Here is a 25,990-nt window from a genome sequence, read left to right on the forward strand (position 1 = left end):
CCCGCATTATACTGGAAATAGGTGGTGGTCAAGCAGAGGTCCAGTGGAGTACATGTAGGACTGTGGTGAGTTGGTTCTGTTGAACAGAGTGCTGTCCTGTAGCACATATACTTTTCTGCATCAGGGGTAGGAATACATGTGAAGAGTGAAGTGACATCGTTGGATACCATGGTTTCATCCAGTTTTATTTTCCTAACCTTGTTGGCGAAATCCTGGGAATTTTTGGTATGATGTGGAGGGTTTCCAACTAGAGGAGCTAGGATGGTGGCCATGTGTGTCTGTTGTCTATGTTGTGTACTTTTTTTTTTGTTTACTTTCTTTTTTTTTCTATTTTTTGTCTTACTGTCTTTCATTATCTTTTTGACACGTGGTGACACTTATGCTTATGATCTCAGGTTGATCATTTTTTTTGTTGCCATGGTTTTTTTTTTTTTTCATTATTGTCTCACACCAATCACACACTAGAGGAGGATGACATTTTGTTTGTAAATGTTGAATGGTAAATGGACTGCTCTCAAAGCGCTTTACACTACAGGTTAGATTCATCCATTCACACACACTCTCATACAGCACTTGTTCTTATATGAAGCGCTCAAACACATTCACACACCCATGATACATCAGGGGCAGTTTGAGGTTTAGTATCTTGCTCAAGGATACTCTGGCATGCGGACTGGTGGAACCAGGGATTGAACCACTCATCTTGTGATTGGTGGGTAACCTACTCTACCTCCTGAGCCACAGCTGCCCATAAAGAATTGAAAATGACAGTAACAGTATTCCTTTTCATTAGAACCTTTTCTTGAGTAGGCAACAGTCTATTAAACAATAAAGCAAAGGAGCAAAGCAAGAACGTGTGAAATAAAGAAGACATTATCTCTTCTGTTGCATTACTTTTGATCCTTAAAAACTGTCCATTGTGACTCAGACAATGTTATAAGAGTGCTATGCTAAAGTGGTAAACCATTTTAGGAAAAAAAATTGTTTTTTCCTGTTAGATCTTGTTTATAGTTTATAGGTTTGGTCAGCACCACTCAGTAAGATCTTTGATGAGATCTGGAGTCACTGCCACATAGAAGAGAATCCAATCACATGAGATGTAGATAAATCCCTCTCAACCACATCATGTAAGCTACTTTTTAGGATATGAAAAGAAAAAAACAGTTATTGCGATCCTAGAACACAGCTACAGTAAGCACAGTGGGTGTATAAACAGTGAATCTTTGTTCAGAAGCTGTCTGACTGCTACTATTCCTATTCCTCCTTCTACACATGACAAACCTCATAAATGAAGTTGGTGAGTAAACTCTTAGGATGACGCATGATGCAAAGGATGAAAATCAGAGTTAACAGGATCATACCATCTTTAGTGTAGAGAGAGATCTCCACCTTTCTCTCCTCTGCTCCCAGCAGAGCTTTAGCCATCTGGGCGACTGCCGGTCTCCTGGTGTGAGGTCCATACAAGAAGCTGCAGGTGCAGGGCTTCTGCATCACCTCAGCCCGGGTATAACCACACATCCCACAGAAGGCATCATTACAGAAAATAATGGCACAGTTCTCCACCTGTGCATTGGCGATGAGAAACTTTCGATCTGTAGAGGAAGTAGAAAGGGAGGAAAGAAGAGATAGAGAAGACACACAAACTTAAGTAAACTTCCAGAGATGAGCAATTTAGAGTCATCAATTAACCTAGGAGGAGATAGGGATGGACTGTCCATGATGGAGAGCTGTTTGGTCCAGTGACCTGCTCCCCACTGACTCAAACGTGTCCAGGTTCTAACCAACGATAGTCCAGGCCTTCTGAGTGTACTGATCCTGCTGGCATCTCCCCCAGCAGACTACAGCACAGTAGATGGCACTCGCTCCCACAGACTTGAAAGATCTGAGCAGTCTGCTCATCCTCTTGTACACAGCATCAGTGTTGGTCCTCCTGTCCAGTCTGCTATTTAAATAGACACCCAAGTGCTTGTAGGCCCACGGCAAAAACTGTCTTCCTGACACTGTGGTCACTGGTTTAACAGTCCCTCACATGCTGCACTTTGTTGCACATGTAGACATGGTGCTGGAGCAGACGTCCATTCATGGACATTCATGATGAGCTGACGTCAGAAGAAAACGAAGCCTTCAGAGCAGCTTAAAACCTGGCTGTTTATCTTCAGGGAACATTTTTATTTAATCACCTCAAGTTTTTGAAGTTTGACAATGTTTAACGTGCACATTATGACAGCAGATAAATAAGAGAAAATCACAAAGGCATGAAATGCCCCCTTCAGTGTTATTTGACTCTGTGTGCTTCAGCAAGTTCATTTAGCACTTCATGACTTGACAAACCAGAGGGGAAAAAATAAAACAATGAAATGACCTATTCTGTCCCAAAAGCACACAATAAAAGTGAATAGATACATCAGGATATCAGGATAAATATATTGATGTATACCTCCTAAAGTCAGATATATAAACAGAAATTATTAATTAGTTTATCTAATGTTAGATTTGTGTGTATTTTGAAGTAAAAAAGAAAGAAAGAACGAACTGTTGGGAAAACCAAAACCAAATAAAAACTGGTGGTTGTTTCATTTCTCCTTCTGTCATTCCAGTGGTGAAATCAAACAGTTACATACATGGAGCTTTGTTACTTACTTTGTCCCTCGAACTTGCGAATGATGGTGTCCAGGAAGGTGTTCTGTGGTGCCACATGACCCCGTCTCACCGGCATGGTTCCGACCCGGTTACAAAGCCTACTTCAACTCCGATTGGCTGAAATCAAACACGCTGCTCCATCACACACGTTTATATTGGGTCAGATATTAAAGCTGTAAAAACTGAGTTTGGATCGTTTGGCTTTGGCTTTCCTGAGCCTCTGGTCTCACTTCACCACATCCTCTCCTCCCCTGTCTCTCTCTCCCTCTCACTCCTTGTCTTATGTTCTCTCCATCCTGTCAGCACAGACCCGCCCATACTCTGTACTGTCTCACCACTGCTATCTATCTCATTATTACATGCAGCCATCACAGCTCTGACTGCTGCTGTAGCTCCTTCTGATACTGCCACTAACGTAGTTCAATCTCACAATGCTCTCACAATGAGTTCTTTATATATGTTATAGCTCTCTACATCAGGCTTTACCAGGCATTAAAGAAGAAAAGTTTTTTAAACTAACTACTATCATAAATAGGCCATCATAAAAACAAGGGATCAACTGCAGTCTGGTTGAAAATTCAATAAAAGCCAGAGGAGGAATGAATGTCTTTTAGTCAGAAGCAAGAGTTTGAGTTCATGTGGATTCATATTAGTAATAAGCTTTTTATCAGACAAGCTATATCATCAGTTCTTACATGTAGAGCATCAAATATGCAGCTTTGAGAATCAGCCCATCAAACACATGTATTCACAACACATTCCACAGAATTTTTACACGGAAGAAAAATCTTCATAGTTTCATATAAGCTACACATGCAGTATGCTTTATGTCCAGGTATGGTTTTATTACATAGATGTATGTGGTTGGTATCTCTAAGCTTGTGTATCTTTGCAGTCTGACATCCCCACCACAATCATTCATAGGTCAACAGATGCAGCAAGTCTCCATCCTGTGTTTGACTTTTCCCACATGCCATGCATAAATAACTTCAGTCACTGACAGAGATTGATGTGTTTGTCATTTAGAAAGAGTGCTCTCATGACTTGTCTCTGATGTCAGAAGTTTGCAGCTTTTTACAACAGGATGAAAACAGTGTACAGTACAGAGTACTGCAGAAGTCACAGTTGTCACATCAACACCAGGAGGAGAAACAACTTAAGATGTAGTAGTTAACAGTATGTTTAGTGTGTTAACAGTGTGGTGTTCATACTGCTCTGTAATAATATGTAACAAGCTGCTGTATTCCTAATGGAAGGTGATGTAAGGCAGCGCCCTCTTATTTCAGTCACAAAGTGACATCTACTGGATGAATGTTGTCACGACAGCCTGTGAGATGGTTTGGATAAAATGTTCCTACCTTTAGAACTAATATGAGATTTGTGTGTAGTTGGAAACAATATTTCCAAGATCAGCTTTGATGGTAACTGGTCGTTCCTTTTGTTCTATACCTGTGTGAATATCTTCTGGTGTTAAGCAGATTTAAAGAGAGTGGTGTACCCAGCTGACTGGCCTGGTAAATGTAGAATCACATATAAAACAGTGTTCCACTGTTAACCATTCAGGCTGTTCTTATTCACTGGTTCTACTTATTCCTGTAAAAAATCAATGCACTATAATTCATATATACAGTCACCCATTTGTTTGAGGACTAGCATTTTGGAGCCTCAAGTTCAACATTTTGGCCATCGCTATCTTGTTTTTTTGAAACCAGAAGTAACCACATATGGATGAGAGGGGTGAGCTGGAGAGGAGTGACGGGTGGTCTGACTGAAAGCCTGAGGACACTGCACAGCCACCTACACCTGCAGATTGAAATCATAGACATTCATTGATAAAAATCTAAACTTGGTATCATTCCTTATTATATATATCATATTATATCATGCTATGATATGAACCAATAATGGCTAGCTGGCAGCTACATGGAAGAATATAAAACTTCTTTCCAAAGGAAGAGATAGAAAGAGCTGAGGAGAAGCAGCTGGAGCATTAGGAGAGAAATGTCAAGCAACGATTTACTCCATAATGACTTTAATGTAATTTGTGCATGACTGAATGAATTAACATAATGTTATGTACTTATACTGTGTGAGGAAACTGAGGCAACCAGTGAAAACCCACGCAGACACAGGGAGAACAAACACCACAGAGAAAGGCTGCAGGTGGGCACAGGTCTGAATGCAGAACCTTGTTGCTGTGAGGCAACAGAGCTATCATAAAATTATCATACAGTCCACTCATGCATTCACTTCATCTCAGACACAGTTTTTTACAGTCACAAACCCCCATCATACCATCCATACGTTTTCATCAAAGATAAGAAGAGTAGTTTGATGTCTGCTTATCATATTTTTTAAAGGTTCTGTCCCCAAAGTTGACTTTGCCATTCAGCTAAACCAGTGGACAATGATGAAGCCCTTTCACCACGGCTGGTCAACATGGTCTCTGCTGTGGCTAAAAGTTGTATGAAGCAGTCACCTAGACCTCAGCTGAGGATGAAAAAATATAGTGCATAGGACACCAGGGCTAACAAGAGGAAGTTCTGACAGTGATGAAGTCAGTCACCATAAGCATGTTTATCTCTCTGATATTTATATCACAACAGCATCGAACCAGGGCTGAGCAGAGACCCTGGAGCAGAACCACAACACAGTGGATGGATTATATATTCCTGTACATGGCTGTGAAAACAAACATATGGAACAGACAACAACTGGCGCTAAATTTTGAATCTTAAACTATCCACCGATTAAAGAAATGGCAGGTGTCCTTTATTTCACTCACTCATTAACAGTTACAGTGCTGAAGTATTAGACCAGTATATCTGGTTTTATCTCAGCTGGTTCTTATAATTGAGAATTTGAAAATGTGTTCTTCTACTTGTGACTACCTTGCTGTCGTCAATCCACAGCATTGAGCTTGTTATTATAACTAATCATATTAGACATTGTATTATAGTGACAGTGATGATGAGGATGAGAGTGAAGATAAAGCTTACTCCCTCATCTCTCTCCCCACCCTTCTCTAATCTGGCGTTCCCCTCTCTCCTGTCAGGTGTCTGTGGACACACTACCCAGTGAATGACTGCACTGACAGAAGGAAACAGATTCAACAGAGTAAATAAGCTGTCAGAAACTGAGCAGCCATAAAGCTGACAGCCACCGGTTCTCACTGAAGACACAAAGGTAACAGTTTCTGTCTGTGTTCGGTAGATATCTGGACAGGATGATGTCTCATACTCTATCATCTGTCTGTGTTACAGCTTTTTTCTTTTCTTTGGTTCTGCTGGTAGACATGTAATTTCTCCACATTCAACTGCTACTGGAAAAGTTGATTGTATATATACATTACTTTGTCTGTCTGTCTTATTGTTACTACATTGTTGTCTTGATTTCAGAGATGTTTCTTCTGAGTGATATATGTACATATATGCTTACATGATCATCACTTTAGTTAAATCATTTGCTAATATACATATATTATACAGTGAATTTACTTTAAATACTTTATCCATATACTTTTCACGTCATGTTATAAAATGAGTAAAACTGTCACATGGAGGGTTAAAGTCCACTTTCTTAACTGCATTTGAATTGTTTAAACCAACGATGCAACAAATATTTGACTTTGATAACATGCAGGAATTAGCAGCCTGTGGCTGACGGAGAGTTAATTAGGACTCAGCTGTATCAGCTGGCACTGCAGCTTTTACCAGTGTATGCAGAGGAGAAATGGTTTCCTCATGAGTGTGTTCCTTCATACTCAGAGTACTGGTGCACCTAACCCTAACCCCCGAACCTCAATCCTGACCCTAACCCCCCAAAACCTAACCCTCTGCACCGAACTGTAACATCACAATTCTGTATGTTTATCTACAATCAGACAGCAAAATTCATACAATACACTGGTAACTCTGACAAAGGAGAAAGAGGTTTTGTGTGTGTGTGTGTGTGTGTGTGTGCGTGTGTGTGTGTGTGTGTGTGAAGAACCCAAATATAATGACTTGACAGTACCAGAACTGTATCTAACAACTACAACTACATGATCTATTTAATGAGTGACCAGTGAAGTCTCTCTATCTGTCACTAGAGGTCAGAGGTCAATCTTAACATTTTAGAATCACAGTAACAGAGCAAAACTTTTTTTGGCGTACAAAACGACAAACAGTGTGAGAGGCAAAGCTATCAAATGATGTAACATCACACACATGCACATACATACTAAGATGTCCTCAGCATGTGGATGTGTCAGACTCCTGGTAATCTCCTCATAATCTGATAAGTAAACGTCAGCCTGGCTCACAGTAAGTGGCTGTGACAACTGTGTGGACCCATGCATATGTGCACACAATAAATGTTGCAGATAGTCAGGTTTGGATGTGTGACACTGTTCAGTATGGCTGAATCAGAAAATAATCTTCTCCTCTTTGTTTTGGTCTTTGATCCACACTCAAACAGAGTTACACTCTGACCCATACATATGATACATATATTAATAAGTATTATCCAGAGGCAGGCCTGTAGGACAGGGACTGAGGTGGAGTTTAAAAAAAAGTGGTGAACTGCCCCACAAACACCCTTTGGCCATGAACCTTCAGTACTGAGAGTTGGAGTTAAGATGGATTTGTAACATGGCATTCATCAGGTACATCACATCACTTGCTCAGGTTACTCAGTGTGTGTGTGTGGTGTGTGTTACAGGATACTTACAGGATGTCCGGCCCCACCCAGGATGAAGACGACCTGCCTGCCAATCACACAGGTCAGAGATATATATTAGACAAATGCAGCAGACAGGATCAGGGCTCATTAAGAGTTCACTGCTGGTTCAGCTGTACATTATATTTCAGCATGTCTTTGTGAGGTCATGTGTTTGTGATTGTTTCTTAATTACAGGTCCAAAAGGTGTAATTAATGACTGGCGAAGGTTTAAGTTGGACAGTGTGGATCAGACGGTCCCTCAAAACAAGAGAGAGCTACTGAGACAAATGTCCACTCCCCGAGAGGATGACAAGGAAAGAGTCAACAGAAAGGTGGAGGGAAACACTCACACAACCTCCCACACTCTGAAACATTACATTTACATGTGTTTTAGTTAATAACAATGGACTGTCTCAGACAGACTGTCCCAGAAACAAAAAGATGCAAACAAACAGAGAGGTAACAAACATTTACAAGACACAGAATTGCACACAAAGAAATATGTAGTGTCCACACTGCAACAGTCTCCTGTGTCCTGCAAAGCAAAGCAGTAACATGTTTCCTTTCTTGTAGATGAGCGTTCAGGAGTATGAACTGATCCAAGAAGAGGATGAGCGCTGTCTGAAACGCTACAGAAAACAGTGTATGCAGGAAATGCATGAGCGCCTGAGCTTCGGACCCAAGTTTGAGGCAGTGCATGAGCTCGAGAGTGGAGAAGCCTTCCTGGAGGTCATAGAGAAGGAACATCGGCTGACTTTGGTGGTAGTCCACATCTACGAGCACGGTGTCAAAGGTACTATGACCACAACTTACATGCTGCAACATGTAGGCCATACTCCTGAAATATCCATTTATTCTCAGTGCTGCTTACTGATAGCTGTTGATGTATTATCTGTCCACTGACAGGCTGTGAGCAGTTGAACTCATGTCTGGACTGTCTGGCTTCAGAGTACTCCAGCGTTAAATTCTGTCGCATTGATGCTGTGGCGACAGGTGCTGCTGAGCGCTTCTCCTCTGAGGTCAGTGAACTGGTCAAAACAGCAAAGAAACTGATAAGGCAGTGTTATCAGACGTTAGGTTAACAGAGGTGAACACCTCACAGACCGTGTGCATGAGGCACGGGTCTAAGTGTTGGCATCATTACATGGCATTGACTGAAATTCCAGGAACTATGGAACCAAAGGAACTTAAAGTCCAGTTCCTGTATGCATGTCCAGAGTAACTTAACTACAAGATTAGACTGATGACGATTTAAAAAAAAACAAAAAAAAACACTGATGTCACAGAAAATCACGTGACTCTGCTTTTCTATGTGTTCATCTGTTGTGTGACTAGTTAAAGCAAACACAATCTAATCCAACAGTCCTGTAACAATCCTCCCTCATTAGATGGTTTATTCAGTTTCAGGGAGGTGTTAAATCAGCTTGATGCTTTGTGGAGGCTGCATTAACACTGACAGGTGTTTCTATTATTTTGTCCACCCCCTTTATATCAATTAAGGTAGGTTAAATAACAGAAACACTTGTTATGAACTGCATGTATCAGAATGGAAAGTTGACAGCGTAGCAACAAAACAATGTGAATTCCTGATCACTTTGATTGTGATGCACCATGTGTTTTTTCAGATCTGTCTCTGTAATATGTTGTCAGTGTCTGACAGGGAACGTCCTAGAGAACAATAAACTAAACTAGCTTAATGTCCAAAGGTACAAACATATTACATCAGCTCAGTTTTCAGGTGCAGAAACTGACTTCATCTCCTGTTGCTCTCAGGTTCTTCCTGCTCTGCTGGTGTACAAGGCCGGTGAGCTACTGGGTAATTTCCTGTCTGTTACCAAACACCTCAGTGAGGAGTTCTTTGCAACGGATGTGGAGGCGTTTCTCAATGAATATGGCCTCTTGCCTGAAAAGGACTTCACAGCATGTGCTGAAGATGAAGATGAGGGAGGGGATGTAGAATAAAAGGAGAGGGAAAGAGACGGGAGAAAAGAGAAAAGGATGATAATTGGGAAAAAGAGAAAAAAAGAGGAACTGTAGTAGAATAAAAAGCTAGGAACCCAAAACAGGAGAGAGAGAGAGGAAACAGGAAGAGGAGGTATAAGAGTGAAGGAGAAAAGGCAAGGACAGCTGAGGAGAGGAAGTCAGGGAAGAAGTGGAGGAAGACAGAGGGACCTTCCAATAAGGAAACACACACACACACACACACACACACACACTCACGGACAGAGAACACAGACAATAGTAAATATCCAGTGGCACATACTGACTGTGGATTGTGTCTAGAAACAGTTAGCAGTAAATCACATGCTGATTTGAACGTCTGTACTGAAACACTGTTATATGTATCCTAGCTCTCTGATTAAAGATGTTTACCACAGTGCTCTGTTTTTGTGTCTGACTGTGTAGATGACTATAGGTCGGAAAAAACCCTCAAGGTACATTGGTCAGATCCTATGATATGATACTGCAGCCATTATCACTTCAATCTAAACGCACTCTGTGTGTTTTTATGTGGCAATATGTTTATTTACCACAACAGTGAATAATGTAAAACTGCAGGAAACCAACCAACTTTTCCATGAAGTTGATGAAGGCCGCCTGTGCCAGTCTCTACCACAGACAACACCAGAGGCCTGTATTATGAAGCAAATTCAACATACCCAGGATATCTTTTCATTATCTGGCTTCACTGAGCCTAACAACCACAGTCACACTCAGCGGTCACATGATTCAGTCAGTCAGCCCAGGTTTTGACAATTTAGCCATGTTCACATAAAAGAGGTAGAGTCTGAAGCATATGACCAATCACAAATATGGAGAGTCTAGTGTCACTATAATATCAGATAAAATCTGAGAAAATTAAACACATAATCCAATCCATAAGCCAAAAGCCGCACCGCTGCAGCTGCTGAATAACACACAACCACAGACTGTGTGACTGCGTTAATAGGCTGATAATATCACTACCCCCTCATCAGGACATTCAGCAGATCGGACTGTAACACTGTGTATTCCATTAAAATGAATGTGTTGCTTAGGTGTATTCTCATGGTGGTTCTAACAGTTTTCATCTTATTCTCTCAGCTGTAACATACATAAACCATACTACAACCTTTGTTTCAGGTTGGAGAAGAGTGATGCCTCTCTACAGGAGAAACACACAACTCCATATTAACTACACATTTAAAAAGTGTAGTTTAAGTACAAAAACAAGAAAAAATTAACTTTATATATTTCCAGACATGGGAAACAAACAGAAATTTAGATTTTCCTTTGTTCCCAGGAGCAAGAGAACAAAAGACAACTGAAGAATAGAACCCGCTTCTTGTGTGTCATTTTAAAATGCTGTGTGATGACCTCACTCACAGATCTGCCTGTAGGGTGGTCCTGGTTGATGGGGTCCACACCATCAGGAGGTTGTAGGTATATGGTGGCTGGTCTGGGGCCGGTCTGGGGCCCACGTAGGCAGGTGAGGCAGAGTGTCATTCCCACTCTTAGACTGACTTCAGTGAGGGCCATGCTGAATCTATTCTGTGGCCCTGCATCAGGGCGAGGATCCCCCATCACCTAGCTGCACTCCACTGAACAGCCCTAAGCATAAAAAGGACTATTCATCATCATCAGTGTCACAAAATGCAGTTTAAAGGACAGAACAAAAAATAATATGCAATGTGCAGTTTCTGTAGTCTGCGCAATTCATCATGAACTGAGCCAGACCTCTTACCTCAGCACTAACGACCATGATGACCATGATGACCATGCAGTGATGGTCACAAGTCAGTCATCAAGGTATGTGAGGTAATCTGTATTTAAAGTCACTATGCACCTGAAAGGTTGAGAGAAAGATAGTCTAACTGTGACACCTGTGATAGAGCTTTATTTGTGTGTCTTTATTTCAAAGACTGAGCCTAACTTGACCATAACTCTGACCTGTGTTTCAGATCTGCTTGGAGGCTGACAGCTGGGGACATGAGACAGTTTTTCCCCGATTTTAGCCTCTCAGGCAACCGCAGCCTCTCAATCTGCTGTACAGTTCAAACGGTGTTGGTGTGCAGATGGTCAAAAGTCATGGCTAACTATGGTTAAGATTGTGGTTACGGTGTAATTCTAATCTTATCGATGAACTCAGGCAGCACTTGCACGCAGCACACGAAGAAATGCTGCCTGCCAGACTTCAGCTTTAGGAAAAAACAAAGGAGGCGAGATGATCAGCGCCATATTTGTAGTCCACTTGCTGTCCTGACAGTGGTGCTAGCACACTTATTTGTTCGGTCGTGATTTGGGAGATTCATTAGATGTGATCGAGCTGTTAAATTCATTTAAAACCTGAAGCATCAAACCTGAGAAGATGCAGGATGACGCACGCTACCTCAAACGGTGAGACGAAACAAAGCTAACAGGACTGTAACATGACTTCAGGTCAATATTTTGTTGGAAAAGTAGCACTAGCTAGCTAACGTTAACCTTACTGTGTCTCTTGCATGTTAACACAGATTAAGTAGGTATTATAACAAGCACCTGGATGAGACCATGTAGCTTGTGTGTTGTCATTTACAGTCCATCATATATTGTTAGCCCAGGTGCATGTAGCTCTGTCGCACAAAGAGGGGCTTAAACCAATTACTGGTCAAACTATTGGCAATTTCATGTTTTCTTGCTCTCCAAGAAACTCAGGTACAAAGCTTAAGATGACTTGCATGCATTTATGAACCACTATGACCAACGAATTAATTCGGCATATATATATAATCCACAGATAAGTCACATACCTGAAAAAATACGACTTTACACCCTGGGCTCGCTACCCCAATCACATCTTTCACAAACCGACTCTTCGTTGAAGACAGCGCTGAATTAATTAAAATCAAATAACTTATCTTGGTAAATCATTGCCATACCATGCCGAATTCCCCACAAGAAAATAAAAAATAAAAACTATCCGTTTCATTTCTCAGCTTAGCCGTGTAATGTCTGGTAAACACAGCACCGGTTAACCGGCGGATTGTTAAAGGGGGTTTGGCACTGCATTACTCAATAGAGGAGGCTGGGATACACACAGTTAGCTTAGCTGGTAAGCTACCGGTAAACGGTGACCGATGAAAGTGCCTCACTGATGAGCTATCCGATGTTGAACTGATTGACTCTCTGGTAGTTAACACTGTGAGCTGAGCTGAATTAGTGGTTCGAATTACCTGACTGTATGGAGGAACATGTTAGCCCATTAGCTTAACCAGCCAGTCTCTGGGCGTGTCCCTCTGCATGTTGCTGTTGATGTTCAGGTGAATAATGGATTAATGTTTACGACAGTGAAGTTTTTACTTGTTACTGGCCTGACAGTTAAGAACCAAACAATATACAACTCTGTTTGTTTATTAGTTTTTTTTTTTTCTTATTTGCTCTATCAACACATCAGGTCAGTGTGTGTAAGTTCTTATTTAGTAATTTGAAAGTTAAATGTCTGAAATGTGGACAGGGAAGACCAATATGAAGACTGAAGTCATGTTTGACACTGACAAAAATGACTTCAGTTTTGTGAGAAATTAGCAGAGAAAGAGCAAAGGTGGCAGTCAGTGGTCATACCCAGAACAGATGTTAAGGGCATCTATCAGTGACATGTGGTCAGAGCAGCCCCTACTGACAGAAATAGAGGGAAAGGTTCAGAAGTTAGATGCTACAAAAACATCTCTCTAAAGCAAGTGGTGCAGTGGCTGATATGAGAGGTGATCAGGAGGGCGACAGTCACTGAGACATTAGACTGGAGGATATTCCAGCAGGTCATGTTTCCACCGTCGGGTGTTATAACAGACGATGAGGAGAAATGTTCAAAGCTGTTAGCTACCTGTTAGCTGATACAAATCTAAAATCTAACACAGTGTGTCAAGCCATGATGTTGATGATGTGCTGAAGAGTATAGTGATTTTGCATCAGCATAAGCTTTTTTTTTAATTGATATAGATTTAATTAAATACATTCTGGTGTCATATTTAAACTGCAGATTAAGCCACTAAGCAGAGCCCAGTGTATTCTTTAATATCTATGTAAAAATGTAACATGAGTTTACAAAGTTCCAGAACAAAGTATGAATGTCTGAGTTATTGTCTGCTGATCTTCACCCAAAGGAAAGTGACTGCGGGAAGTTTAGATGTTCATCCCACAGAGAAGGCCCTCGTGGTGCACTATGAGGTTGAAGCATCTATTCTGGGAGAGGGTGGAGGTCACATGCTGGGCGAACGAAAGGAGGGACAGAAAATGTGAGTAGGACTGATTTTCTCCACACAGGTCCTGTTCTGTCTTACATCCTCCAGATCTCCATTGTTTCTCCTCTCTTCTGCCTCTTTTCATTTATGTTTTTATGTTTTATTAGTTTTCTTCAGGCAGCTTCTGTCACTCCTGTCCATCTAGACTGCTTCTTAAAATCTGTCGTTGCTAGAGAATTTATTTTTCATTGTGTAATGACAGGTTTCTTTATACCACAGGCCCATCCTTAGACAGATAGAGATAATGGTCTAAATGGCTGTAAATTAGAATGAATAACTCAGGCCTGTGTTCTTATAAACTCGTTCAGAGCTGAGGCAGTGGGTGAAGTCAGCCTCCCCTCTCTGTGTCCTTTCTCCCTCCCTCCAGAATCCGTGTGAAAAGTCTTTCACCCAGTACGGATGTGGGAGCATTAGCCAAGAAAGTGGTGGAGGAGTGTAAGCTCATCCCCCCGTCCCGTTTGCCCCAGGTGGAGCAGCTCCTTTACTACCTGCAGAACAGGAAATCATCCCCAGTGGAGGGCAAAGGTGAGTCATGTCTTTAGTATTACACCTTCGCTGAAAGAGTCACCCACACAAAACATCCAAGTATGGACGGAAACAGTAAACATGTAAAGGAACAGAGGGATGGAGCATTAGATCAGTGTGTAGATGTGTAGATATATAGTATCTAATAGAGTCATTAACCATTTAATAAATGAGTCAAAGCTTTCTGGGTGTTTGTGTTTTTGTGTCACCAGTGGAGAAGAAAGAGAAAAGAACAGTGAAACCCAGAGAGCTGACACCGTTTGAAGGACTGGAGGTAACAGACACAGCTCTGTCTCTTCATCTGTCACAGCCAGCTCACTCTGATCTCACTGTATTTCTCATGGATGTTCTGCAGCTCTCTAACTCTGAACACCAGCAGCTTTCTGAATGCACCGCTGCCAACTAAACCCAGGAACACTGTTTGATACGCTTGCATTTGTGATGAGAAGTTTCCTGATTTCATGACTGATTGCTTACCTGATCCAAGTTGTTGTTGTGACTGTGCTGGGCTGACTCTAGATTTACAGTGGCACCAAATATGAGGCCTCTGTATCATTCCCACTGATTTCTTTCTGTTTAGTCTAATGTCATGTTAATCGTACTGCAGTAGTGTGCCATGCCTTGTTATCAGTCAGTAACAGTGTGTTCATATTTGTCTGTGCAGTTAAACGAGGAAGCCAGTATAACCAGAGTGGATGAGTATGTTGAGCTGCTCTATGAAGGAATCCCTGAGAAGATCAGAGGCTCTGCTCTCATTCTGCAGCTCGCCCGCAACCCTGACAACCTGGAGGAGCTGCTACACAACGGTCTGCTTCCATTCTGCCTGTTAATGCTCAACAAAGAAGCTCAGACATACATTTTCACACACGCTCTAATTACTTATCCAGTGGTATTCAATTCAGTTTCAATTCAATTCAATTTTATTTATATAGTGCCATATCACAACAAAAGTCATCTCAAGGCAAGGTATACTTCACCCTAATGTTTGGTGCTTAAAGGTTTACTCTGCAGGATCTGCAATAAGGAGAGAAAGAGAGAGAGAGCAGGAGTGGTAGAGCGAGCTAGAGAGTGAATAAAGAGAGGGAGCAGCGTTCATGAGAACAAAACAGCAAATCAGAGAAGTTATTCTGTGATTGTTTGACAGTGACTAAGTTCAAAAGTGCAAATAGGCACACACACAGCTCCACACAGCCCTGCAGGAAGGTGCCACACTGCTGGACTCTGACTGAACACAGCCCAAGCTCAGTCAGACAGACACACAGACCTGCAGCTCTTAATACTTCCATGACACTGACAGAGAGTGGGGACAGAGACGGAGACAGAGATGTAACCTGGTCGCTATGTCCCGTCCTCATACCCTGCACTGTTATTTGCTGGGGACTGCACCCCCACTGTTGCAACCTAGAAACATGCTGAGCACAGCAAAACAAGAGGAAGATAAAATCCAGGCAGAGGGCAGAGTCTCTGCTGATAAATACACTGTCCTATTACTTCTACTGGGTCATAAGTGACGATTATTTTTATTTACTGTTTTTAGGGAAAGTCTTGCATGTTCGTGTTCATCAAAAAGTGAAGACCGGGTGTCATTTTGTTCAGCTGCATCATTAGTTAAGTTAATCTGAATCCAAACATCGTCACAGACACTGACCTTTTCATCTGGTGCAGCGTTAAAGTGTGAATGAAAGCCACTACTGTCAGTAATGGAAATTAAGATACAATAGCTGCAACATGTTTTCCTGCCAACATTACTTTTTTAATAAATCAACAAAAGTGAAGCTGACTGTGACACATATATTATACAAACATGAGAAACTTCTGTCGTGGCCTAAAACATTCAGGTAAAATAAACATCCACTGTAGCTGTTTCTGTAACAAACAGGTGGTGTCAGCAGCAGTCTCAGGTAAATCCACTACATTCAGATGTGTGAGGGATGTATAAACACAGCTGCTGCCTGTAAGTCTTCATCTGAAAGCTGATGTGTGTTTGTGTGTAGAGGCAGCTCTGGGTGCTCTGGCCAGAGTACTGAGGGAGGACTGGAAGCAGAGTGTAGAGCTGGCAACCATCATCATTTACATCTTCTTCTGCTTCTCTAGGTAGCACACACACACACACACACACACCAGCCCACACTCCTCTGTGAGTTAGTATGTTTCACTGTTGTGCTTCACCATCTCCTTTCCTTTTATCCAGTTTCTCTCAGTTCCATGGAGTGGTGAGTCATTATAAAATAGGTGCATTGTGTATGAGTGTGGTGGAACACGAGCTGAAGAGACATGATGTTTGGTGTGAGGAGCTACGCAAGAAAAATAAAGCTTATATCCTTTTATCTGCTGTCATTTGACCATCCCTATGTACACTATTCACAATAAGTTAGGGATATTGTTATTTACATGAGTGCCCCAATATGTAAGGCACACTGTACACAGTGAGACCATTATGTGGAAAACACAAAATGAGGTGTGTCTATTACCCCAATACAATTCCCCCCCTATCTCTGAATGTATGTATGACATCCACTGAGTCTCTTATAATATCCCTAACTTATTGTGAGTAGTGTAATTAACCCACTGACTTATTTGTGTGTGTGTGTGTGTGTGTGTGTGTGTGTGTGTGTGTGTGTGTGTGTGTGTGTGTGTGTGTGTGTGTGTGTGTGTGTGTGTGTGTGTGTGTACAACATTCCTTAACACTTTGTTGTGTACGTGAGTCAGCACCAGAGAACGGCTCTCTGAGAAGAGACCAGGAGAAAGCTCTGAGGAAATACCAAGGCCTTCTGGCCAAACAGGAGCAGCTGCTCAGAGGTAGGCTGCCTCTCCATCTCTCAGAGGATGGGGTTAATGTCACACAGCAGCAACAGCAACACAGCTGCTTCTGTTCTCTGCTGTGATGTCAACTCAGATTTGATGCACCACTTTGTAGATTAGTGCTAAATCATTACCACATTATCTCCAGCAGCAGCAGTAGGTCATAGGTTTATTCTCAGTTTTCCTGAGAGCTGTAACCGAGGAATGAGTTGGTCAAAGCTACTTGTGATAATGTCGTTCCTCCGGTCTTCCTCTCTCTCTCTCTCTCTGTATCGGTTTCTTTTACCTTCACATCTCTTAGTGTCTCTTTACCTCCTGTTGAACCTCGCTGAGGATACGAGGACGGAGCTGAAGATGAGGAATAAAAACATCGTCGGCCTGTTGGTCAAAGTTCTTGACCGGGATGATGAGGAGCTGCTGGTCCTGGTGGTTTCATTCCTCAAAAAACTGTCCATCTTCTTGGAGAACAAGAATGACATGGTGAGTTGGAGAGATGTGCTGAAGAATTCATCGTATCAGATTAGATTCATGGTGAGAGGAGGAACACTGGAAGAAGCTAAAACCTCTTTTTAAGTTTTCATTTTCACTGAAACCTGGAGATACTGAGTCATTTCAAAACATGTCACTGCAGCAGTCAGTCTACATTGATCGATTGATTGATTATTTTATTGAAGTGTCTTGCACCTTCTGGTGCCCAGCCCATATGGACTTACAAGACACTGAACAATCACTATGATGACTAATAAATAAAAATAAAAATGGACTTTTCTATAAATTCAAAGTGGGTACAGAGCCTTTTGTGTCAGCTGCCAAAGCAAAGATTTCCACCTTAAAAAGCCAATTTAATATAACTGCATCAGACAACCAAAACAAGTCAGGGTTCTTCAGTTGAAACAAAAAAACATTTTCTCAGATCAAAATACAGGGGGCAGTAAAATATAATACAAATGTTCCTTTGTATCTACCCACCCACAGAGGTAATGTACCATTTCTTAACTGAGTACATAAAGATCTTTAGGTTTCTTTAAATTGAATTTTGTGTACTTTCTGTAAAATAATCATCTTTAATTTGAATATAATTTCTAAGCTTTGGCTTCATATACATTTCTGGCTTCCAATCTTGTATACAAACTTTTAACAGTTTTTGTTTAACTATATTTATATTACACTGTAGATTATTCCCGAAGTCAAAGCTAAACTCAGTAATAGAGAGTACTATATGAGCCTCTCGTGACCAAGGATAGCCATTTGCACGATGCCAGTTAAAAATCTTTTTTGGTCAGTCTTTCCTCTGACAGTTGAACAAGACGATTCCACAACCTCAACAATTCACCTCTCTGTTACAAATTAGATGGATGACTTGTCAAACCAGTTGATTTTTCCGTGTCTACTTTAATCAGTTTAGTAGTGTTATGGATGATACCACATGTTTCTGCTCCATGTCGACATGACCGCATCGCATCATGTCATCATCACTGTCACTGGTCTGATGCTGTTGTAGTCCATCCACCTCAAGGTTGGAGCTGTTGTTCATTCCTGTTCACCACAGTTGTAAAGAGTTGTTATCTGAGTTACTGTAGCCTTTCTGTCAGCTCCAACCAGTCTGACCATGACCTCTGACCTCTCTCACTGGATGGTTTTTGTTTTTGGCTCCACTCAGGAGATCAACAGTTTCTGAAAAACTCCAACCAGCCTGTCTGACACCAACAATCATGTCACAGTCAGAGAATGTGTCACATGTTTCTGATGTTTGATGTTAACATTAACTGAAGCTCCTGACCTGGATCTCTGGGGGTTTATGTGCTGCCACATGATTGGCTGATTGAATAAATGCATGGATAAGCAGGTGTTCCTAATAAAGTGCTCAGTGAGTGCATCTGTGTCACTTGTTGCAGTGAAATTGTGTTGTCTTCCCTTTTTAGATGAATGATCACACCACAGACTCTCAGCTCTGGTTTTGTGTTTGAATGCGTTTTGAATGATCTGTCTGTTGTGTTACCCTCAGAATGAGTGTGAGTGTCTCATGTCTCTGTGTGTGATTTGCAGGCTGAGGTGGACACTGTAGAGCGACTGGCTCGTCTGGTTCCCTGTGACCATGAAGACCTGTTAAACCTGACTCTGCGTCTGCTGCTCAACCTCTCATTTGACTCTGGACTCAGAGCCAAGATGGTGGAAGTTGGACTGTTACCTAAACTGACTGACTTGTTGGGTACATGTACACACTAACACAATACAGTGGCATGCAGCATACACAGTGATATGATATTGTCAGATGGTGACGTTTTACCAGGTGTTATTGATCTTTGATGAGTAGAAAAATAAGCTAACTGACGTCTGTTGTCGTGTAGGTGATGAGAACAACCGTCAGGTGGCCATGCGTATTCTGTATCACATCAGCATCGACGACCGCTTCAAGGGCATGTTTGTTTACACTGACTGCATACCTCAGGTACAGTCATCTCGAACTAACTAAAAGTATATGAAGAGCTGAATTTACCTGTCACACTCACTGTGATAGTTGTTAAGTGAGAGGTAAAATTGTCTGTGTGTCTGTGTTTAGCTTATGCAGATGCTGTTTGAGTGTGGTGAGGAGGAAATTGAAGCTGAGCTCATCTCCATCTGCATCAACCTGGCTGCAAACAAGAGAAACGCACAACTTATCTGTGAAGGTATATTTATCTGAGCTGCATTTAATCCTTTGATATGTGATGATAGCACCAAGAATGAACTGACAGTAGATTTTCCATTCTTTGTTAGCGGTGTTGAAGCCTTGACTGTGTCTCAGGCTGAGGTGCAGAGCTCTGTGTGAGTACAGTCCTGTTTAACTGATTGATAATGCTATGTTTGTCTCTGTCTGGAGGAAATGGGCTGAAGATGCTCATGAAGAGAGCTCTGAAGATGAAAGACTGCCTGCTGATGAAGATGATCAGAAACATCTCACAACACGATGGACCAACCAAAGCACTCTTCATAGTGAGTCACAGTATCTCTCCCAGAAAGCCCAAACAGTTGAAGACATGAATGTTGTTGGTATTGGTGTAACAGAGCTCACAGTAGATGTAGGTTTGTGTCCTGTGATGTGATGTGTCTTCTCTGTCTGGTTGTATCTCAGGACTACGTCGGTGACCTGGCGGCAGAGATCCGTGCAGAGGAGGAGGAGGAGTGGGTTCTGGAGTGTCTCGGGACGCTGGCCAACCTCACCATCCCTGACCTGGACTGGGAGTTGGTGCTGAAGGAGTACAACCTGGTACCTTACCTCAAAGACAGACTCAAACCAGGTACTAATTAGACTTTAGATCAGAGAATACAGTACAGCACAGTTACAGTAGTTCTGCCTTCTCTGAGCGAGTTGTAGATTTTTGAAGAAAAAAAACAAACTTCAGACAACAACAGACAGCCTCTCTTCAAATGTTTTATTTCATGAACTTAATAAACAACTTAACAAACAGACAACAACTGAACAGTAACTGTGGTACATATAAATGTTCCTCTACCTGTTAAACAATGACAACTGAGTCAGTAGGCAACTGTCAGATAAACACAACCACACTGGGAAAGACTTAACTTAGAGTGCTCATCATCAGTGAGACCATGTAAGTCCAGTCAAGAGTCAGCTGATGACAAATTCTCGGACTCCTCAGACCTTGTGGTATTGATGCCTACTAGGAGCAGAAGGCTTGAAATTTTCAAAGGCCAAAATGTCATCAAGGAACAGCAGTCATGGGGAACTGTGGAAGTCAAGACAAGATCTGGAAGACTGAGAAACGTTTCAGATAAAAGTGCAATGCAAATGCAAGTATTGCTCGCACAACAGGTTCTCCAGACTGATCTAGAAACAGATGCTGTGGACAGATGAGATTCAACTGCCCACAGTCACTGAGGGTGTAATGGTGGAAAAAAGAAGTAGCGTTTGATCAAAGGAACATCTGTACAACAGTTAAGCCTGTGGGAGTGAAGCCTTCACTATTTGAAACCAAGGAATCCCGTAATGAGATCATATAGATCATATAGCTATGGTTAATACAGCCACAAGACCCATATTGTTGGTTAATTTTGGTTTAGCAAAGATATGTTTTTATTGGTCTGTACATTTATGTAGCCCAAAAAACAACAGTTGTGCAGAAACAGTTTGCAGCAGTGGTTCTTGTATCAGCTGCTTTGTGTGTTGTCTAAAAACCTCTGTTCAACATCTGCAGTTTTCCTGTGACTGCCTAAATCACCAACATGTGATCTGTGTGTGTTTCAGGCTCAGCAGAGGACGACCTCATCCTGGAGGTGGTGATAATGATCGGGACTGTTTCCATGGATGATGCCTGTGCCGCCATGTTGGCTAAATCTGGCATTATTCCCGCGCTGATCGAGCTCCTGAATGGTAACACACACACCTTTCGTTTTGTTGTTTTGTTTTAATGTAATAAGCTGGTGAAGTAAAAGAGAAGAAACCAGATCCTGGTCAGACATTGTTAAATGTGAAGCCTGCTGAGAGGTCTCATTTTCTATAAACTGTTTGTTTAATGCAGCCCAACAGGAGGACGATGAGTTTGTGTGTCAGATCGTCTACGTCTTCTATCAGATGGTTTTTCACCAGGCCACACGAGACGTCATCATCAAAGACACCCGTATCCTTCCCACAGTGCACTCTGTCTCTGCCCTGAGTTCAAGAGTCAGGAGAATCTTGTAGTTAGGTTGTCAGGCCTTTATAATGAGGTGAGATTGTAAAATCTTACACCACCATCCTGGAAAGATTTCTGTGGCTCTTCTTTAACCCTGTGTCCAGAGGCTCCGGCCTACCTGATAGATCTGATGCATGACAAGAACGCAGAGATCAGGAAGGTGTGTGACAACACCCTCGACATTATCGCTGTAAGTGAGTCACATTAATCAGATACAGAAAGACACGGTCCTGTCCTCGTCTGTATGCTGTTGTCATATTTGCTCTTTTCTTCATCTTCTAGGAGTATGATGAGGAGTGGGGGGGGAAGATTCAGTCAGAGAAGTTCCGTTTCCATAACAACCAGTGGTTGGAGATGGTTGAGAGTCGTCAGGCTGATGAGTCTGAAACGTATCTCTATGATAATGACAATGACAGGACTGATCTCTTCTACAGTGCAGGTACACACAAGACCCTGGACGGTGCATGTAGAAAAACACTGTACTGTGGAAGTCTGTCCCACTCTGATGTTCAAGTCCTCAGAACCAGCTGTCTGTTCTGACCACACTGTCCTCACCAGGCTGACTAACAGCACAAATACTACAACTAGCACCAGGCTTTTAGTGGACAACAGCCTGAGATGGTGCAGGTAGAGAAAGGAAACTGCTGTGTTACACACTGGCTCTTCTTGCAACACTGAGAGAAGACTGACTATGTAGATTTTTTTGGTTTAGAAGGAAGAGCTGCTGAAGAAACTATGTTTTATTTGTGTGTGTGTGTGTGTGTGTGTGTAGATGGAATAACTCCAGCAGACGGTTCAGTCAGCCCAGATTTCTTCAGTGACCTGCAGGCTCAAAATGGAGACTCACACCACACAGGGTGAGTCAACAATAAACTCCACAAACATGATGTGTAATCAACAAACAGGAGACAGTGCTCTGTCCTCTTTCCCTCAAACAGCTGATAATCAGAGGATGTGGTCAGATTATCTGTCAGCTGTACAGAGATTACTGGCTATACACTTAAATTGAGCTAACTGAGGGAGAGACATTTCCAGGACCACCATTAGGCCTCCAGCTGTTTGATCACAGTCTCTGTCTGGTTTCCCACATGATAAAAGTCAGAGTGTGTTGATTTGACTGCCTTTGTTTTCCAGAGATGATAAAGACGTCTTCGATCAGACGAGCTCGTCACCTGGACGACCAGCCACTGCCTATGGCTTCAGACCTGACGAACAGCCCTTCTATCAGTACTCATAGACGCACACACACACGCCTGCTTTGTTGAACACTTGGACTCATTCCTCATGCACAGTCTGCATGTCCACTATTACATTTTTACAGTGACTTTTCACTGTTAGAATCCCATTGTCACAAGTGACTTTGAAGGCATCACAGTGGTGGTAAATGCTGAGATAAATAACACTGACAGACTGACACAGTCAGACTGCAGTTTTAAATCAGTCATTGTATAAACTGCAGTTCCACTCAGTCAGCCTTTCATTATTCATCCATTTCACTCATTCACCATCACGTTGGGACAAATATATAGTCAAGTCTTCCTTAGCCACTGACCACAGTCTTCTAATGCTGCATCCTGTGTGTGTCAGCAGATCATTTAAAGAATGTGAACAGACTGTACATGTCTGATAATATGTGTTGATAGGATTTTGCATGTGTTTTGTATGTTATAATGAATATTTGTTCCTCTTACTGAAAAGACAGGCAGATGTCTTCTTACATTCTGTTGTTGAGGGGTTTGAGAACCACCACCTGGACTCCGATAACTTTATGTCAGCATGCTGATCTGAGAGGTTAGAAGTTACACACAGTCATCTTGTTATCACACACTACACAACTTTTGTTTGTTTTTGTGTCACTGTAAAATGAGCACATTGTTGTTGATGATCCTCACAGCTCTGGGTGCTTTCACACTGTAGGCTTTGTCCAAACCTAGGTCCAGACCAAGATTCTGTCCCAGGGTCTGTTTATGTGAGCTGGTCTGGAACTGAGTACTCCACTGTTTTAGCATTACACTCACTATAATATAGACTCACAGTACACAGTGCAGAGAGCTTCAAGTGTTAGTTTCTTTTGTTATGCGCCAGGTGCCACATTCTAAATATATATGGAGTATTTTAGGTTTTCAAGTATTAACATGAGCGGAAGTAAAAACCACATATATCATTAATTCAGTTCAGTTTTATTTGTATAGAATCAACGTGAGGTTTAGACCTTACAGCATTACAGAGAGAAACCCAACAGTTCCCACAGTGAGCAGTATGGCTGAACCATTTTGGCAAAAACTTTGCATTTGTCATACTGTTGTGTTTCTCCCAGGATGACTGTTATGGTGTGGGGGGGTCAGACAGTGCTGATATTTTGGCACTTCTGATTGATGAGCATGACTGTCTGTCACAGGGGACAACAATGAGACATAATTAATCACAGGGTCAGAGTCAGGGGTTGTGAAAATAATCGCAGTCTTTGAGTTTTACCATTCGCATTAGTTCAGTTTTGGATATGCTGGATAGATCGTTCAGGCCTAGTGAGCAGCACTTGATGCTGCCTGTGTGCTGCTGAGACAGTAAATAAACAGGATGCTTTTGTGTGTTGTATCATGACAGCAGCAGGTCTGCACAGGAGCAGGTATCAGCAGCAGCTACAGCAAACCCAGAACATGATTCAGTCACTCACCACCTGCAGTGTTTAAAGCACACTGAACTAATCACACTGTACACAAGAGATACCCATCCATTTATATGACTGACACTGACGAGGCAGGAAAAGGCTCTGAGTGTAAGCATACACCTGTTTCCTGGTCAGTTCAGTATGAAGTTAGTGAACCCTCTGGAATCACCTCCATTTCTGTATTCATTTCACAGATAGATATTTATCCTGGATACACATATATATCTTCAGGATAATGTCAGGGTGTCGTCCACCAGCTGAAGATCAGCAGCAATGATCCTATAAACATCAGAATAGATCTGCTGCTGACTCCAGACAAACACAATCCACCCTGTGGAGTCAGAATCCAGACCTGAACCTGAATCTGGTTGCAGTTATGTTTCATACAAAATGTTTTTGCTGTTGCAGTTGTACATAAACATGATTCCAACAGAGACTGTGCTGACTGAGCTCAGAGAGCTGTTAACACCAGACAACCTGAGAATCTGAGCTGGAGCAGCTGTGTCCAGAACTCGTCCTCGTTGGCAGAAACCCAGGTCATTCTAAAGGCTTCACATACGATAGCCACTGTATCATCCTTTGTTTTCCACACATAGTTTTTGATTGTCAAAATCTGGTGCCTACATCACCCATAATGCAACGTGACCACTGACAGTTGCATCAGAGATTCAGGTGTTCGTAGGTAGCAGCAGTCTGGAGGTTTGGTATGTAGACTTTTTTTAAGGCTGATGTGTCACATGATGAGTTGACCTGAGATCAGTTTATCAGATTTACTCTGTGTGTGTCACAACAGGCACCAGACCTGATTCTTTCCATTTATATGATTCACATGATTAATGCAGTGGTTGCCTCCATATCAGAGGCCCAGCTCCAGTTTGATAGTCATGACTGTCACCAGACTGATGACTCATCTAAATGTTCATAATACATAATGATATACAAGTTTTAGGTTGTGCATTGTGTAGTATGCAAGTCTAACCATCCTACATGTTGAAGTATATAATCTCATTGAAGTCGTTGGGATAGAGCAGTCAGGGTGGAGAGGAGGGTGGATATTTGGACCGGGGGGGGTGGATGTTGTTGTATCAGTATTACTGCTGTTAGGTTTCATGTTGATGGGGGAAGTTACTGTTTTCACTGTGTAATTATTGACTGTGTATTCTTATTACAAGAGCATGAGTGCACTAACTGACAAGGATCACAGCTCAGTACTGATTTAAACCTGATGAGTGTCTGCGTTCCCCTGAACATGGCTGCACACCAGCTCCATGTCTGAAGGTATCAGTGCGAACCAGGGCAGCATTATTACACTACATATACTGTGCCATGGACGACAGGAACCTCAGTGAAGAGGAGAGTCAAACGCACTGTATGTGCTGGACAGTGACACTGATTATGTTTAGGCATATTTGCACATGTAGTTAAAATTTGATGCATGGTTATGTTTTGTTTTTTTTATCATAAGTTATTGTTCATTTACAGATGGTATATTATGTTTTTATTTCACTGCTACTTAAACAGAAGCAGTACTGGACTGTAGATACTCTCCATCTCTGTCTGTCTGTCTTTAATAAAAACATGTTTCATATGACCTCTGACTGGTTTATTATCACACTGTGTTCACACCTACATCCTGGATATTGTAGGCACCCTGTGGAGTTTAGGACCAAATGCACTGAACGGACCTTTCAGCCTGAGCATCTCTCAGTTCACTGTTCTGGTTC

General features: G+C 41.9%; 2 protein-coding genes, 1 long non-coding RNA gene and 1 pseudogene across 5 annotated transcripts; 2 read left to right on the forward strand and 2 right to left on the reverse strand.

The window, feature by feature from the left end:
* The window catches only part of LOC108884489 (potassium voltage-gated channel subfamily H member 6-like), a 32,011-nt pseudogene extending 28,987 nt beyond the window's left edge, over positions 1 to 3,024 (reverse strand).
* Positions 3,025 to 3,268: 244 nt separating this feature from the next.
* On the reverse strand, positions 3,269 to 13,251 carry LOC127138961 (uncharacterized). 3 transcript variants are annotated; one of them, XR_007813084.1, is made up of 4 exons: positions 12,534 to 13,251; positions 10,708 to 10,932; positions 7,351 to 7,387; positions 3,269 to 4,443 (listed from the first exon to the last, which is right to left on the reverse strand). It is a non-coding gene; the product is annotated as an uncharacterized LOC127138961 (long non-coding RNA). The 3 variants fall into 3 exon arrangements; XR_007813083.1 differs by having other exon boundaries at positions 12,240 to 13,251; XR_007813085.1 differs by lacking the exon at positions 12,534 to 13,251 and adding an exon at positions 11,066 to 11,223.
* Positions 7,408 to 9,840, forward strand: pdca (phosducin a). Its single transcript, XM_018678399.2, has 4 exons — positions 7,408 to 7,673; positions 7,915 to 8,134; positions 8,248 to 8,360; positions 9,115 to 9,840. Exons 1-4 carry the CDS (start codon positions 7,425 to 7,427, stop codon positions 9,301 to 9,303), a joined length of 771 nt encoding a protein of 256 aa, XP_018533915.2. The 5' UTR covers positions 7,408 to 7,424; the 3' UTR covers positions 9,304 to 9,840.
* Positions 11,561 to 25,770, forward strand: LOC108884490 (kinesin-associated protein 3). Its single transcript, XM_018678397.2, has 20 exons — positions 11,561 to 11,718; positions 13,461 to 13,592; positions 13,966 to 14,123; positions 14,336 to 14,397; positions 14,788 to 14,929; positions 16,118 to 16,217; positions 16,315 to 16,439; positions 16,824 to 16,922; positions 17,227 to 17,405; positions 18,972 to 19,134; positions 19,274 to 19,374; positions 19,486 to 19,594; positions 19,786 to 19,898; positions 20,038 to 20,203; positions 21,172 to 21,297; positions 21,446 to 21,544; positions 21,703 to 21,788; positions 21,881 to 22,037; positions 22,371 to 22,455; positions 22,733 to 25,770. Exons 1-20 carry the CDS (start codon positions 11,690 to 11,692, stop codon positions 22,833 to 22,835), a joined length of 2,334 nt encoding a protein of 777 aa, XP_018533913.1. The 5' UTR covers positions 11,561 to 11,689; the 3' UTR covers positions 22,836 to 25,770.
* Positions 25,771 to 25,990: the final 220 nt, after the last annotated feature.

The sequence above is a fragment of the Lates calcarifer genome, linkage group LG4, assembly GCF_001640805.2.
Source record: "Lates calcarifer isolate ASB-BC8 linkage group LG4, TLL_Latcal_v3, whole genome shotgun sequence".
In the NCBI taxonomy this organism is placed as follows: domain Eukaryota; kingdom Metazoa; phylum Chordata; class Actinopteri; family Centropomidae; genus Lates; species Lates calcarifer.

Bases quoted from the DNA above. Each gene is read 5' to 3' on its own strand.
- pdca (XM_018678399.2), top strand. From the start codon at position 7,425: ATGCAGCAGACAGGATCAGGGCTCATTAAGAGTTCACTGCTGGTTCAG. The intron at 7,674-7,914 runs GTGGAGGGAAAC...CCTTTCTTGTAG, and splicing joins AGGAAAGAGTCAACAGAAAG to ATGAGCGTTCAGGAGTATGA. The intron at 8,135-8,247 runs GTACTATGACCA...GTCCACTGACAG, and splicing joins CTACGAGCACGGTGTCAAAG to GCTGTGAGCAGTTGAACTCA.
- LOC108884490 (XM_018678397.2), top strand. From the start codon at position 11,690: ATGCAGGATGACGCACGCTACCTCAAACG. The intron at 19,595-19,785 runs GTATATTTATCT...CTCTGTCTGGAG, and splicing joins CGCACAACTTATCTGTGAAG to GAAATGGGCTGAAGATGCTC. The intron at 19,899-20,037 runs GTGAGTCACAGT...GTTGTATCTCAG, and splicing joins CAACCAAAGCACTCTTCATA to GACTACGTCGGTGACCTGGC.